Source organism: Penaeus vannamei, chromosome 16, assembly GCF_042767895.1.
Source record: "Penaeus vannamei isolate JL-2024 chromosome 16, ASM4276789v1, whole genome shotgun sequence".
In the NCBI taxonomy this organism is placed as follows: domain Eukaryota; kingdom Metazoa; phylum Arthropoda; class Malacostraca; order Decapoda; family Penaeidae; genus Penaeus; species Penaeus vannamei.
This window is the reverse complement of record NC_091564.1, coordinates 38,471,194-38,488,693: the sequence shown is the minus strand read 5'-3', so window position 1 is coordinate 38,488,693 and position 17,500 is coordinate 38,471,194. Positions and strand designations below refer to the sequence as shown.

The 17,500-nt window shown below is 36.3% G+C and overlaps 1 protein-coding gene across 3 annotated transcripts in view; it reads right to left on the bottom strand.

The window, feature by feature from the left end:
* Positions 1-14,727, bottom strand: part of jagn (jagunal) — a 14,813-nt gene extending 86 nt beyond the window's left edge. The window contains exons 1-6 of one of the 3 annotated variants that reach the window (XM_027352009.2): positions 14,479-14,712; positions 10,176-10,205; positions 7,775-7,916; positions 7,530-7,622; positions 7,102-7,224; positions 1-2,760 (exon numbers count right to left, since the gene is read on the bottom strand). The exon at positions 1-2,760 is cut by the window's left edge and continues 86 nt beyond it. In XM_027352009.2, the coding sequence (XP_027207810.1) occupies positions 2,629-2,760; positions 7,102-7,224; positions 7,530-7,622; positions 7,775-7,916; positions 10,176-10,205; positions 14,479-14,567 (609 nt within the window). In that variant the 5' untranslated portion in view covers positions 14,568-14,712 and the 3' untranslated portion in view covers positions 1-2,628. Of the gene's footprint in view, positions 3,753-3,829; positions 7,225-7,529; positions 7,623-7,774; positions 7,917-10,175; positions 10,206-14,478 lie in introns of all 3 variants that reach the window. The other 2 variants (XM_027352010.2, XR_011399162.1) reach the window with 2 other exon arrangements.
* Between the last annotated feature and the right edge of the window lie 2,773 nt (positions 14,728-17,500).

The following is a 17,500-nucleotide window of genomic DNA, read 5'->3' as shown; positions in this document are numbered from 1 at the left end:
TGTGAACAATACTGGTATAAGTACTTAACATGGCTTCATGGTACATTTCCAGTCTATAAATGTCACATTATAATTTAAGTTGCAACAATTTAACTTTTGAAGAACTCGACTGAAAAAAAATTATCCTATGTTCTCTAAATGGCATTTCCTACTAATTCATATATAGTATCAAGATCATATCTTTGTGCGTTCTCATTTTCTGCTCTCTATAACACAGCTTGTTAACTTAAAAATATATGAACACATTAGGAATGAGATCTGAATATATTATCCTGGCAGCTCTCCATCTTTTCTGGCTTCGTATCCATGTTCAAATTATGCCTATTATTTCAATAGTTATCTATTCTCTGATTTCACAACATACATACTAAGTTTTATAACAGGCACCATTAATTTGTATGTACATGATTGTTCAGATAGTCAGTGAATTATGCTTTTATACTGATTCTAAACAGGTCTCTAATATGCATAAAAGTAATCATGAAAAAAAATGTCTTTTCTTTGGTAGCCATTTTCTTGATATTTACATATGATAAAAAAAAAGTACGTACATCCCCCTCTCAAGGATTTCATCTGAAAATAAATTTCCTATAGTTCCTAGTATGAAACTATTATTCCTCTTGACTTGCAAAATACACGTACACAAAAGTTTATCAAATGTCAGGGAAAATATAGGTAATAGTATTACTTATTTGTCTAAACATGAGTCTTTATTCACTAACGAGGAGAAAATGTTCATGCATGAAGGATGGACACGTGAACGTCTAATGGAACTAGGGCAACACACAATAGTTCTCTTTGTAACAAATTTCTTTCAGGTATCGCATGTGATCCAGTTAATTCCTAATTGCAAATTGTGTTCTTCGTCAAAAGCAATTGAGAGCTTAGAATATCACATTCACAAATAGACAAGAAAATACATCCATGTTACCAAAGTTAGAGAAAGAATGGAAAAAAAAGAAGAAATAAGAGAAAAGATTAAGACAAAGAGGTAAAAACAAAACCAAGACATTACCCCAATAATCAACCATAACGTATGAAAATCCATGATCGAATCGGCAACATTCAAGTAAAAACAACAAATGGTAAGACGGCATATTTCACAAAAAGGAGCTAGACTATCCAAAAAGTTAACAATTACCAACCTAACAGAAACACTCAAGTATGTGATATCATTATAAAAGGGGAGGTCATAAAAATACTTGGCAATGAGACAATGCCCAAATATTTGGCACTGTTACCAGACATGGCATAGAAATAGGCCATTTTCTTTCTATGTTTATATATTAAAAAAAAAAAGGCCTAGATGAATTCACATAACTGGAAGGCACATTACAAAAAAAACAGAAAAAAACAAGGAGGATAGAGAAAAGGCAAAACTCCATTTTTTTTCTTTATGTGTTAATGAAATGCTCCCTCTGTCGTCTCGTGTGCGAAGAGGATGGGCATGAAAGATATTCACAGTGAAAAAGCACAAATAAAATCTAGTTTAGATGATGGATTTTTACTGGTATGAAGAGATGTCACAATTATGCTAATGGGAAAAAAGAAAAAAAAAGAGAAAAAAAAATAATGATATGTTTTGAAATGCAATAACAAGGAAATACATATGAAAATTAACAATCATCAAGATAACAATAACAAGGTGAGGATATTATGAAACGTCTGAAAAAAGCTACACTGGATACTTTGTTCAGGTGAAGCATCATTGTAAAAATATCACGGAAATGTCACTTTTATTTCTGATATAAAACTACAAGTTCTCATCATATGAATGCTATTCTACAACCGCAATTTTTTAAACGCTCAACATGTCATTCTGCAACATTTTACCCTGTGCAGCTTCCTCATATTCTAGAATTTGAAAAAAAAGAGAGAAAAAAAAAGTTTTTGTTTTTTTATTTAACAGACCAAAGCACTTGAACAATCAACATTTCAATACAGTATAATGGCAACTTTTAATTCTAAAAAATAATATCATAAGAAAAAACATATAATGAAGACTGGAGAAACAAATATACATATAAATAAAAGAGAAAGAAAAAATGAAAGAAAACCATGATGAAAAGAATACCTTTCTCCCAGTGAAGTTGCCTTTACTACAATAGATGTTCAGTCAGCTGTACATTATTCAGATGTACAAATGCATTTCCAGTTGTAGAAATGGAGACTTAATTCGCACTTCGTCCCCTTTTTTCCTACTGTAACAATTATAAATTTGGCTATCTCCTAAACAACTGTTGTAGTAAAGAGCAATAAGAAACAAAATTTAATACATTTTCTTATATCAAATTGCATGAAAAAAAATAAAAAAGAAGAAAAAAGGATTATATCCCATTACGAGATGCAACACAGCAATTTTAAAACAATTTAAATTTTCCATGGATAAAAGTTACACATTTACATAAAAAAGAAGAGAAAAACAAAAACAAAATTGCATATGAAGTACACTGTCTGCTAATACAACACAGCTGTATCCACTCAGAAAAATTAATCTAGGATACACATACTGTGGTACAAGCAGCCAACAATGTAAAGACGAGGAATTACAGAAGCACCAATAATGGCGATATTGCTTGCTTATGTAATCTCAGGTTGTATAGCAATATGTGATTTTGATTTGTCGATCTATTGTCCCTTCTTTGCTGCTCCACGGTTCTTCCATGCCAGAATGAGCTTCCATGCGAAAATGAGGGTGAAGATATGGACTTGCATTGCTATCATGATGAAGCTGTACCATAGGACAGCAACAGGATATCCCTGGAAGTAGAGAAAAATACTATGTAAATGGATCTATCTTAAATAATCATTCAAAATAAGTATGGCTATGTACGTGTGTATACATATGTATACTAACATAGCCACACCTACATGTACACACTGTCTTTCAGATAAAAGAACTGGTTCAGCCCAATCCCTTTCTCCACCAGGAATGGACTGAGAATGACTGGCCCTCTATTGTAAAACAGACCACTCAAATATATTATACAAGGCATGAAATCTAGGCAGCTTGGGCTTCATAAATTCTGTCTGGTTTCCCGACCATCCTTAGTCCATCCCTTCTTCATAACTCTTGTCTAGCTCACCAGAAAGAATTTTTGGCTGGCATAAAGTGAAATACTGTTGAACGTGAAAATATTTTTCATTGAAACAAGCTTAAAATAGATTATTTCTAGAGTTTAGTGAACTTGGTGCAAAACTAAAACAAGTATGAAGTCAAAACCAGACTAAGTTCATAAAAAAGAGCCCTATTTGCATCTAAAAAGTCTTTGGAAACAAGGAAAGTATCCCTAGAAATAGAGAAAAACACTATGTAAATGGATCTATATCTTATATATAAAATGGAAAAGTACTACACTCTTGGACACTTCCTGAACCAATGAAAGATCAAAGTGACGGAAGGGAGTCCTAGACTGCAATTTATAATAAAGTTCAGGATTGTTTGAAACTCTCAATTCCTTAGGATATTCTGTAGCAGGTTGTAGGCAGAACATATAACTGGCAACATGGTAACTTCCTAAATTGTTCAAGTCATTATTCCAATTATACCTTATTTAGCATTCATTCATATATCAACACAGAATTATTAACCAAATGCCACCAGGAAAATGCAATGTTCACTGTATTGTTTTGTGAAATACCTACATGTAGATGGCTCCACAAGTGCTCAGCCATCAAGGTGTCAATTAATAGTGGACATGCCATCACCTGATTTTCCCATTCCTTGATTTTTCTAGTTATTGATACTGATGCTGTTAATTTTATTACTAACACAATAACATTATAATGTTATTACTAATACTAATAGCAATATAAAATAAAACATCACCAAAAATCAAGGTAAAGGGTAAACAATTAAGACAGGTAAAACCTGTGATTGTCAAAAGTAGAAAAATGGTCACACTAGTCTTGTCTGCCTGGGGATCCCTTTACAGAGTGGGAACTTCCTCGGCTGTAAGGGGAACTGATATGAAAATCCCTGCCTAGTGCAGCACCAAATGAGAACTCCAGTGTTGGGCTACAGAGGGAAAACTAGTTTTACCAGTACAGACCAGTGTTAATATAGAAGGTAAAACCTTGTATAATTACAGAATATCAGCCACAATATCAGGCTAACAGAAAATAATAAATGGATGAAATCAACAAGAGACCTTGGTTCGCATGGGGCATAATTGTATGGCTAGCAAGGCAGTGCCACAATCAACAAATGCTAACACTTCACTCAAATTCCTAACTTTATAGTTATTAGTCCAAAATTATGTCTCATATCTACATCACTGATAACACTAATGGTATTTGTTGGACTTTCTAATTATATTTAACCCATTGCCGCCGGTATGTTTTGAAATTGAAAATAAAAGTTTCCGGAAGGCTACAAAATCGGGATACGGGGCTGGCCCGGACTCTGCCCGTGGCCCACTGCTGAGTTTGAGAGTGAGCCCTGATACAGCTTCACACTGGCCCGTCAATTTTTTTTCTTCTGGGTGTCTCATATGTGGGACACCTATCATAAGTTGGTTAAATATGAGCTATCAAGGCAGCTGGCACTGCTATATGATGTATGATGTATGATAACTAATCTATAATTGTAATTTATACTCAAGTTTAATTCTGTTTGTTACGATGGATATTCTTTGCAGTGACAGGGTGTTTGTTAATTTGGCTTCTAAATTACCCCCTGTGCAAGGAATGGCCGGGATTATCATCCACTGGCAGCATGCGTGATTGAACACGGGTTAGCAAGACTGCTAGATGAGAATGCTACCGTTACGCCACAAAGCGGGTGGACTGGCTTTTCTTGAAACTTTTCAGTCAATATGTAAGATACTCATAGAGTCCACGACTATCTTCAATATGCAGTTCATTTAGGCAGTTACTGTACACTTTGGTCTTTTGTGGGATGATGTTGCTCTAAGGGGGGGGACTGACCAATCCATCCTGTACTTGACTGACATTCAGTGTGCCTGTCTCAGAATCCCTGGCCATGCGTGACTAGTGTGACTGTTGCTTAGGTACTTGTGGAGCCATCTATGTTCAAATAAAATTAATAAACAAACTCACTTTGAGCATGGCATATCTGTACATGCCATTCCCAATGGCACTGGGCCTATATTTATGCAAGCATCTAATTCAATTGTTATACTACTGTACCATACTTACATTTTAAAAAACTGTAGGTTAGGGCCCATGCGAACACTGTTCATCAAATCAGAAATGACATGACTCTTGTTTCCCGCTAATATCTGTCATAAATTCTATTCAAACGTGCAATCATATTGACAATATTTCATTTTCAGCAATTTTTGATAAATGCTTGTATAAGGTGAAGCTGATCTCCTGCTGGCATCCCTCTTGAGGACTACACACTGGGAGATGTTAGCGTCACGAATAGACAAGTTCAGCGAGCTGCGCTACTTTATTACACAGAATGCTGCATTTGTCTTGTGTGTTGCATTATTGTTGCCTCATTTTTATCTCTTTTTTTTTGTATCTATAAACAATTCAACCAAATGAATATAACCACTTCCTACAGCTGTTTGTATGAATATCAATTATCTAAGAATTGAAAGAGAAAGAGAGAAAGAAAATAAGGCAATCAATTCAGGAAGTGAGTTGCCCCTTAGGATTCTATATCCTGTTGTGAACTGTACAACAAAATCACTCTGAAGTTGTAGGAATCTTCTAAAGAATGCCCCATTTCTCCCAGCACCACACTTAACCCACTGCTATTAGGCTGGCAAGTACATGCAAGCCCTGTCCACTGTCACCCATGAGTTAATTACAAGACTCCTGATTTCAACTCTTAACCCTTTTTCTACATTTTAAGAACTGTATTCTCATCTATCAATAGCACTGATAATAACATTAAAACAATCCCAATGTCAATATTACCTACCAAATTATCAGTGATGATATTAACCACATGCTGCTGGGGATGGCACGTGTGCACATGCCATTCCCACTAAGTGTTTACTTTATTAATTGCTTTTACACATAGATGGTTCCATAAGTACTAGGTCACCAATGAGCCATCTACAAGAAGTACCTCTTCTCACATGAATACCCTTTTTCTTGATTTTTAATAATATTTTCTAGTATTTAATAAAGCTGTTAGAAATGTCAATAAAATAGTAATTATAATGTTTATAACAAAAAACATTATCAATATTAATAGCGTAAGTAAAAAACAACAACATTTTCCTGCTATTTCAAGGAAAGGTATGGTCACAAGATCTACTAATTGCCTGTTTTGTGGCTAAGCACTGGGAGAGCCGTCTATGGGCAGAAATATTTAATAAAATAATACTAAAGTGAACACAACATTTTCTCGGTGGCATGGGGTTAACAACATCAGAAAAAATAAACGTTATTCAAATTTCAAGTAACTAAGATACAAGATGAAGTCAGGTAGCCTACTAACCGACTCCGTGATGACGAAATAAAATTCACAAAACTACTGCAAACAATACAATTACTGGGTGCCAATAGGTTTACAGATGAATAAAGGAAATTTTGAGTGACCAAGACAGCCAACTACCAAAAAATTTGTACTCACCTTCGGCAATTCCTATGGACATTATTTCCACTTGTGAGATCTGTACAGAAATTTCACGAGCTTCTTTGCATAATACCTGCTTTGGAACCAAACAAACTCCACAATCTGCTAATGTCGCCATACTCAAGTCAATTTCTTTCCTTCACTCAAACACATACTCCTTAACCCATTATTTGCTGAATTGAAAATTGGCAAGTGGCCAGCAACATGGGGGTGGTGGCGTGCATTGGTAGTTTCCCCCATTTGGGTACGGCTCGTTCGGGAATTTATAGACAACACTGGGAACCTAATAGCTTATACTTCTATTTCATATAAAAAAAAGTAAAGTTAAGGTTTTCCTTCCCAATAAGTGCTTGGTTCTATTAGTGACATCAAACAAACGTCACTACTATCAGAGAAAGACAAGCACCATCCAATGAGCCATCGGCAGAAGGTACGTCACAATGTAGTGCCATTCGCAACTCGGTCCATCATAGCCTTTGCTAACACCATGCCATCTGTGACCAAAGGGTTAAGATATCCCAAAGCCTTATATGTACACCAACCTGCCACAGCTGTAGACCTGCAGGCTCCTCCTCAGTGCAGTACTTAAGGAATTCGGAGAAATAGATCATGGCAGCCAAGAGAATGGGCACCGTTGAGAAGAGGTTGATAAGACCAAAGTATATCTGGAAAATGAAGGCAAACATAAGACAATAATAGGAGGTTAAAATGAAAAAATGAAGTGAACTTGTAATGTAAAATGGGGTTTGTGTATACATTTCTCTCTCCCTCTCTCTCTTTCACACACACACACACACACACACACACTCTCTCTCCCCCCTCCTTTCCCTATTTCACTTCCTTCCTCTCTCTACCTCTTATACACTCCCCCCCCCCCCCCTAATCTCCCTCCCTCACTGCCCTCTCTCCTCCCTTCCCTCTCCATCCCTCTGTTTTTTCAACCATGAAACTATGAACTAAAGTCGCTTACCTGTAGAAGCAATACTCTGTTTTTTCTGATCGCCATCAAGCCTAGGAAACTGGCAAGGGATCCTACAAGCCACACGTATTCCCATTTGAGAGGCTGAAAAGATCATCGAAAGATCATCAAAAACATTCTTTATACTTTAATGCATAATAATTTTAAGTTATCAGTTCATTACTATAGTGATGAAAAAGTTAATCCAAACTGGGAGAAAAAGAATCAGTACTATCATTTAGCTGGGTGGTAAATACCTGTGGAACTTCTAATTCTTCAATTTCTAGGACGAATATGTCCAGTCTGTCGAGAAAGTCCGGAACCATCTTCACCACCATCAGGAGGGCCAGGAGGAGGTGTGAAAACACGCATTTTCTTAGCCGTCCTTTGTTCAGCACACTGCCAAAGATGTAACAAATGTAAAACATAATGCAACACCTATAACATTTCCAACATTCCTATAGTGTTTTTTTGTTGTTGTTGTTATTATTAGTTATCTCCTTGTTGCTCTGAGTAATTATAAGTGCATTCTGGTGAAAATATGAAGGGGAAAAGGCACGCAATGCCCTTCATTACTTTACATTTTTACATATATAGACATAATGCAAATTACACAGCATAAACCCTAGACATAAAGAAAGTTTTAACAACTCTTTCAACATGAACAGTAAAATAGATATCTAGAATAACTGTTTCTTTTGAACATCATACCAACATGCAAAGAACCAAAAGTGGGACAAGTATTCTCAGGGGAATGAAATCGGTGGGTTCAATGTATATAATGACTTAGGGATTTATCCAAGAACAGAATATGATCCGTTTTCATGATGCTGTCCTGTCACCTACTGGTTGACCCCCCATCAATCACCAGTGGCATGACGAATTTGAACAAGCAAAAGAATACAGTAAATGGTGATTATATTGCTTCTTTTATATCTGCTCTATGGAACAAAGAGAACTAGTGGGTATCTTTATAGTTAAGAGTATGCCTGCAATAACAAAGCAGGTTTTATCATACGAAAATGAAGAAGCTTCAACAAGAAATTTTATTCAGACCTATAACTGTTTAGAATAGGAATCTGTCTTATTTACTCCGACAGATTAAACAATTCAATTACCAATTTCAACAATGCACTGCAATTTTTCTTTCCTCTCTAAATAATAATAAATATATTAGCAGGCTGGAGATGTAGATGTTGACTATTTCTATAATAAAACTGGCAACTTGCATGAAATTCTCAGACTGTAATACAATGTATAAGATACATTTTATAACAAACATTCATTTAAATATGAGAACTCCACCTATAGAATTTCTTTAAGAATGCTCTCTGAGAACCATTTATTTTTTTCTTCTTGCCCCTTGCCAGCTCTCGTCTCAGTAAACTACCTTCACTTCTTAAAATCGGATAGACTGCTGAACATCTAAATACTTGCTCTAAGTACCAGAGAAGAAGAAGAAGAAGAAGAAGAAGAAGAAGAAAAAAAAAAGCACTTATCTATCTACCAGAGAGGTCTAAGTTTCACAAGATGGCTCGGTAACATTATATCCATTAACATAAGGCAAGTCGAGTGACACAGATCAATAAAATATAGATCATATGATGAGATACACGAGAACAGAAATAAAAGATCACGGAGTTAAAAGGAACAAATTCCACAAAAATTCAGCAGCATGTGCCTGGATGAAAGAGTTAGTGAGGGTTCTTGGCATTTCCATGTAGAGCACAGCAGTCAACAGGAAATACATAAAACAAAAAGTAAAAGAAATAATAAAGAGGAAGAGGAAGAAGAGAGAGAGAGAAAGAAAGAAAAAGTCTTGAAACCAACAGCTGACTTCCTCCTTCAAAAATATACACAAATAGGTTGTCTTTCAAAAGTTTGTTATAACTGCTGATACCATCATCTTGCATCTATCAAGAGTGAATTTTATCAAAGGGCAAGGAAGTGCAGGAAAATCTCAACCTTATCAACTGTGAAAGGCAAGAAAAACCAAGTCAATAAGGTCACTCGTCAGCCACCCGACCAGCACTGGGGGTGTACCTAAGGACCAAGGGTTTATGCCAGGGAGGTGACACCATGCAATTTTTTTTTATTTTTTTTTTATTTTTATTTTTTTATCTGTCAATATGGCTTTTTCTCTTATTGATACATACATTTTCTTCTTTGCTTTGTTTTGCTTTAATGACACTTTTGAACTCAGCAAGTAATATTTGAGTTTTGTTTCCTAAAATCTGGAAATAAATTAATGATTTGATCAAAGACATGACTTCTCAAAGCAAATCAATATTTTGAAAAGAAAGAAAGATGAAAGTTTTATCTTCATAAAGTCTACCATCCTCTCTGGCACAGTGAAGAAGACAGTCGAGTTTTCATTCCACTGATGCAAACAATTCTTCTCACCGAACATGCACAGAACACCCAGGTAGAATACGGTTATAGAGAGGGTCGGAGGGATCTTTACACCACACTCAGGTTAACTGCCTGGACTTACTGGCCTAATATCACCCAAAGACACTATAATCTCAAGTCATCTAATGTCATATAATTCCTAAAGTCCTCTGATGTCTGTCTCTTAGCCAGACAGATCCGTCTGCAAGTTCTATACAGTAATATTAGGCCAGTAACGAGATGACAGGGGCCTGCCTTATCACTTACACTTCTGACACTTTCTTCTTGAGAGGCCAGCTGTAAGATTCAAACAATAATGTGAGTTACCTTCACCTGTAGCCTATTCTCTTACTAGTTCATAGCTAAGAGAATCTGAAAGATTATTAATCATCTTGGATATAAAGTCTATTTATTCAATAAATATTTTTTGTATCAATACTTGTTCTAACTGTTAATATTCTTAATGTTGCAATATCAACATACAAAAACAAGAAATTAATGGTCAAATTCCTAGGGGATATTATTCTTTTATGAACACAAAATTAAAATGCATATAGAATCAACTGTATCTTACAGGATTCTAGTTCACCTAAAACAATTCATCTCTTACAGAGGGATCTTTACTCCAAATATGGAAAACTATGAATAAGACAAAAAGACAAAGTAATGCAGAACTCAAACATCTATAAAACAAGAAGGGTGGAGGGAGTATAAGCATCTTGAAGCCCCACAAAAACCTATAAAGTCTTTTCCAAATATTCGAGGTATATTGCCAAAGCTCTGCGGCAGAGGAATTATCAAAGGGATGGGCCGCTGGGTATACATCACTTCAACAGATTTGGCAGCAACAACTGACACTTCAAAGGAGCTACCTGAACTACTGGTCCTTCTTGACTGGGGGGACGATGAAGGGTTTATCCCCGAGCTTAAATTGATTGTATCAAGGAACAAGGTCTGATGGACTGTCAAAGATTACTGAAGATGCTCCAGGCTGGTCATGCAGTACTTTAGCATTCATTATGAATATATATAGTGTGTAATACAAGGCATCCATACCTACTTTCAACTACATAACAAGACATGAATGTTAAATGATCAAGATTAAAATAAAAAAGTTATGAATTACCACTATCACTATATAAGAATATATCACCACTGTTGCTGACAGTTATTTTGATGAGTAATGGCATATAATGTTTCCAGTATTAACTCATTTCCACTTGACTTTATATACTATAAATCTATTTCTTTCTCTTAAAATGAGCTGTAGTACGAAATTAAGATGATAATTATCATTATTATTATTATTATTTTTTTTTTAGATTTTGAAGATCTTACAATTACCTATGTCATTAAAATGCTTAGTGATATCTTATCATATGCAGTTATCAAACAACCTTGAACTGTTTCTACGAGATAATCCCATGTATAAAAATAGGGTACTAATTGCTGCTTTAGCCCTCTTGATAAAAGCTAAGATTTGTCAGACTGAAATGGTTACAGTATTTACTTGTGTATCTTTTGTTACTTTCAAGCTGCATTACTTTTTTCATATCTTATAATTCTGTATACTTTTATATTACAATGAACAGAAACAGCATGTATGGTGTTGACATATACATGTGTTTGTATCTATGCATGTACATAACCCACACACACATACATCCCTAAATAAATTATATATGTAAATCTTGTCAGTCTTTTAAACTGCATGGTGACACAACTAACTACACTGATGAAAGAGAAGCATGGGTTAAGATGGGGGGAAACGCAGGCAGGGGACTTGCTACGAGGATTGCATGTTTGTCGATAAGCCTACTTGCTAGCCTTAACCACATGACCATAGCTTTTACCCATACTATACTGAGACTTGTTGGGTACAGTCCTTCCTGCTGTTTATAACCTTTTCAAAACCGATGTTAAAAGGAGAATTCAAGCCTACTATCAAGGGCTGTATCAAGTCAATGACTGGAGTCGGGGCAAAACAAACAGATAATTAAGTGAAGGTAATATACATTAAGTTTGACTGTGTAATGGCATGGATATTTGCCAACCAGCATATGGATTTAGTGTAACAAGGGAAGAGTGCATACTACTCGTGTAAACAAGTCAAAACTGAGCCTGACCACTTTATTTATATGAAGTCTGTATGAAAAATCAATACTCAGTAGGGGATGTGCGTCTTTACTTAGAGAACTCTTTCATAGAGAATCTGATAAAAAGAAGTATTGTTTATAATAATATCACATATCATTTGTTACTTCTAAATTTCATTCTAAAAATATGTCATATCAAAAGTCCCAAACCTCAACTGGGGGTCCATAATATAACTTGTATAATATGGAACAAATGAAAGAAAAAAGAAAGATTATCGAGAAACACAAACTTAAAATAGATTACAGATCACACATGATCTTAGCTCTCTGATAGAGCAAACACCCAACTATGAATGGTCTCAAAATACTGCCATACTTTTTTGGTACATAGCAATGGATATTCCAAACAATATTCGGCAGCATTTAATGTTCTTTTCCCAAATGATCGAAGGCTTAAGTGTGATGTTCTGGGTATGTATGATCTATTAATTTCTTTTTAAGTATAATGGGTTCTTGGTTTAACTTACAGATAGTGGGGAAATATCTACCCAATAATAATAAATAAGGGCGAGCAACAAAAGACACTGATTCACTGTACACAATATAATATGTACTGGTAAGTCATGACTAAAGAAGGTGCATAAAGAAATACTTGCATTTACGTATGAATTGACTGTTTCCTAAATATGAAAGAAATTAAGACACAGGCAAGGAACTGATATTATCTATGTGTTCAAATATCAAAATTCCAACAAAAAAGTTTGGTTAATCTTTACGGTATGGACGCACTGAGCTAGGGCAAACTGAATGTGATATTCTTGCTGAGGAAACAAATTGCTGCCGAATGTTAGCACCGCAAAAAAAGGAAAAAGACTGCGGAAAGCGCCACTCTCAGCCTAAGTACACACTGTACTCCTGAGTTTCAGCTCAATCTTGTCATGCATACTAAGGTGAAGACAATGTTTTCCAGGGGATATTGGGGGGGTAGAGTCTCCATCAACCCTTGATCAACTTTGATTGATGAATAAGTTTTTTGAAGTGAAGTTGGGAATATAGTTTATGGTGAATGTCTCCATACTGTAAAGAATTACCAAAAGTTCATAAGAATGTAAGTGCAATACTAATGATACTAATACTAAAAAGTAAAAAAAAAAAAAGAAAAGAAAAATAATGGTAATGTAATCTATAGATCCTTACTATCAATACATCACTGAAAATACATTCCTGTCTTCACATGTCAATGAAAATCTACATAGATATTTATGACAATTTGACATGACATTCCCTTTATCAAAGCAATGTGTATACATATATATCTCATCAGTAAATTTAGTAAATTTGTGAAACATTTTTGCGATGGGATGTATAGTGTTTTCCGTGTCAACTTGAAACTTCCTATGATTTTTGATGGAAAGCTTACTATCATTAAACAAATTTGTCTATGGTACATTGTCAAACAAGTGTCGAGGCCTCCATGTTCTCGGAGCCTGGCAAAAGGCAATAAAACTGCCTCAAATATTCTGGTGCGAGTATACCCTAGCTATGGCTGGAGGATGGGTGTTCGCCGAAATACTGACAGATGCAGAGGCCATACCAATCTGGGTGGTCTCTCTTCCAAACATTTGCCATTAATTCATATAAATTCCCTACATCGTATGTATTGCTAACAGTATTTAGATAACTTTCAAGCAGCGTCTACTGAATAAAGGTGGAAATCTGTGCTTCAATCATATTTACCCATGAAACTTGAAAGAAAACTGTATACCTAGTAATATCACTCTTCAACTTAACTCTCATTAAAAATCACCTTCTAAAAGCCACAATAGCTCTGTACCTAAATCATTAATCAAGCACGTTGATCTAAATAACCCACAGCAAAGGAAAGTAGGAGAAATATCCAAATCAGGGAATGGAGAACCAACCTCTCAGCAACAAGTTAATTTCTGGCCCCAACATGGCAGCTACATGTGGTCACCTTATTGCATGGATGATGAAGACTTATTGGCTGTTTAGCTTTATCTAACTCATCAGGAAGGGTTCACAATCCACTATAATTGGTGATTAGGGAGAAAGGAATTCATAATAAGTATATAAGAGTTTATTCATAGGTGAAAGCCGCCCCTGGATAGTGAGAGTCTGAACATATGGTATAAGGTTCAATAACCTGCCATTCTGAGTTAGACGGGTTTTATTACATAACTTCCATACGGTGCCCTCCCCAGCCCCCCCTCACGTCTGCATGACACAAGGGCCCCATGCGGGCAGCTGGGGCGGGTGGCAAGCCGTGCCCTGCCTTCCCAGACCCCATTTTGGACATCATTTTACGGTGGTAATAAAAAAATAAAGGAATCGAGTGACTGTTGCAGCGGGAATGACCAGCGGGCCGAGGGCGCAGCGAGAGTGCCAGGGAGGTGCCAGGTGCCGGGTGCCAGGAATACTCAGTTGTAGCGGCGACGGCATCGCGTTACACTCACCTAATCTGGTAATGGGAAGCCACGGTCTCCCTGTGGATGAAGTCCGTGCCGTCCGTGCCCGCCACCATGGGCCCGTCGCGAGACGCCATCCTCGCTCGCCCTCTTGCTCTCTTCCAGCCTCGAGAAGTGCCACCAGGGACGAGTCAGGGGACCGGGGGAGGGAGGAGAGTGTGGCCCTGCCCGGCGTGCTTCCTCGGCCAAGTGACGCACCAGCCACACTGTCACCTGGCGGCCGAGGCTCCGACCCGCTCGCCAACGCGGCCCAGAAAACGGGCTTATGCCGCGCTGTCGCCCAGGGGAGACTCCGCCAATTCCGCGACGCCCTTCTGTGCCCCGTCCAGGTGGTTATGGGCGAGGGTATGGAAGGGGATGATCATCGTCTGCGTGTCTAACGCTCACTTAAGGTTTGGAAATTGTGAGTGTCTGTGTGAGGAAGGGAGGGAGGGGAGGGGAGGGGAGGCGGAGGGGGAAAGGGGTAATTGCTATCGAGTTTAAGAATTGGGTGTCATGAACATATCACTTCTGCGAAAAAGAATATTTGTATTGCTATATATGATACATTTTGTGAATCTATACCGTCTTGGATGAAATGTTTAATCAATGCCGGATGGCTCACATTACGTGAAATATTCCCATGAATTTTCAATATAAACTTTGACATCATGAGTGGGTGAAAAGGACTGGGTGTTTCGTGAAAGATATACACGTGTTTGTGTATCTGAATAGCTAAGTATTATCAGGATTCTGGAGTGACTCACCAAGAAACATAAAAAGAGAACATGCAATATTTGTAAATCCTTTTTATAACCTGTTTATAAAATCTTCAAACCGCCTTCCGTGAGCAGAAAACGTGAGCATAATTTCTTTGTCAAATATCATGGTTTATAATTTTGTAATCGTGCAGTTTAATCTTTCCCTTAATACTTAATCTAATTTGTTATATATCTATGTTTGTCATGAACCTGACTGGCAGCACAGCACACGTGTTGGGCCTAAGAAAATGTGATGTACTTGTGATGAAATTATGCAATATTTACAAAACTCTTTTGTAACACGTTTGTAGAATTGAAGGGCGTAGTTTCTTTGTCAAACATTGTTTATAATTTTGCAATAGTGCATTTATTTTTTTTCTTATTGCTTAATCCATGAGTGTCTGATTCTTTGTCGTGTATTCTTGTTTGTCATGAACCTAATTGACAGCACAGTATACACGTGTTGGGCTTAAGAATGTGAAGCACTTAGGATATTTTTTTTGCGTCACTGTGTAAGTTCCTCCTCGCGAAACCTCGTTCTGTTGTGCTGTGGTTTGTGCGAGTATCATTGTAAGCAAGATCATTGGTAAGTTTGAAGACATTTTTGAGTTTGTACAAATAAATGTGAAGTTACAGTAATTATCCGAAACTTTTAAGTACAAATTCGCTTTCGTATTCTGTCCATTAATGGTGAAAATGCATCAAACTATTGGCAGTGAAACTTCATGTGAAGTATACTAACATGGGAGGTATTACAGTAGGGAATTTGGGAAAGGGTCGAGGGCAGTTCCAAGTAGTTTAGTTCATCCAAAAGATAATGAGTTTGATCAAGAACAGTCTGTAGTTTTAAATACGGTTTATTAAAAAAAATAGGATTCACAGAGTTTAGGATTCCCAGGAACTTTGTTGAAGAAAGACTGTATTGAGGTGAATTTTGATTTATTTCATCCTTAGTATCATCAGTATTTTGTTTCCTATATGGAAGTTTGGAAATAACTTGCCCTATCATCCTTCTCGAAGAGTAATAATGTTTGCACAAATTCCAGCCATGTTTTACTAAGACGATTGTAAAAAGAAAGATAGATAGAGATAGATAGATAGATAGATAGATAGATAGATAGATAGATAGACGGAGAGAGAGAAACAGACGGAAGCAAAAGTTGAGCAATATTTCACATGAAGTTGGGAGTATTTTCTGGTTACGTGTTTTGTTAAATGTGTTGTCACACTAGTACCTTTTCCGTCATCTTTATTTGGTATTTTTTCATAAATTATCAACTTTTTGAGGGGCAGTCACACGGAATGACGATATTATTGTATGCCATCCTGTTCAATTTATCCTTTGTGTACCCGCCATCTCTGACATCCTAGAGGTAACGACTCTGACCAATACTATCGATGAGGAATTCCCCAGAAAGGTGTGTCCAGACAAGAAAATTAGCACGATCCATATGACATCGAAGCCGGAGAGGAATGGCGCGCTCTTCTCTCACGTATGTAAACAATCTTGCGAACACTTAAAACCAATATTATTAATTTTAATAGATAATACTTTTCATATTAAGCAATCTAAATTTTTATAATATGAATGCTAAATTTATTTTCATATTCTTCATGGTACAATTAATTTTATTTAACATAAATGCAAACGTTCTCAAATATAGCTCTTGATTTGACTACGCTTGGCCCAAAAAGTTGCCGGGAAGGTTTTCAAATGGAAACGAACATTATCGGAAAATCGACAATTCGCATAAAAAAAGACAAAATTTCAGAAAACTGTCCAGAAATTGGCGGAATAAGTGCCAGTGTGACATCACTTTAACTTTCATGTATGCTGTCTCCATTCTTGTTTCTGATTGCTAGGTCTTCATAACAAAGTAACAATGCGTGCAACCTCTTGCGTAAACGATTGTTTTCAAGAATGAATATTGAACATTACTGTCTAACGTTTGTATATAAAAATGAATATGTATTTTCCTTTCTGGCGCCATTGTTATTAATATTATTTTTATTCTATATTACTTCTGTTCTGGACGATTGTTTTCAGGAGTGAATATTGAACATTACCGTCATATACAAAAGTTAATATTAGAAAAACATTTTATATTACTGGTACACATCCTTAAACATTTAATGTATTATTAATATTAGAAAAACATTTTATATTACTGGTACACATCCTTAAACATTTAATGTATTATTAAACATATAATGGATTATAAACATATAATGGATTATTTCTAGCGAACCACTGGAGTTGCCAACTATCG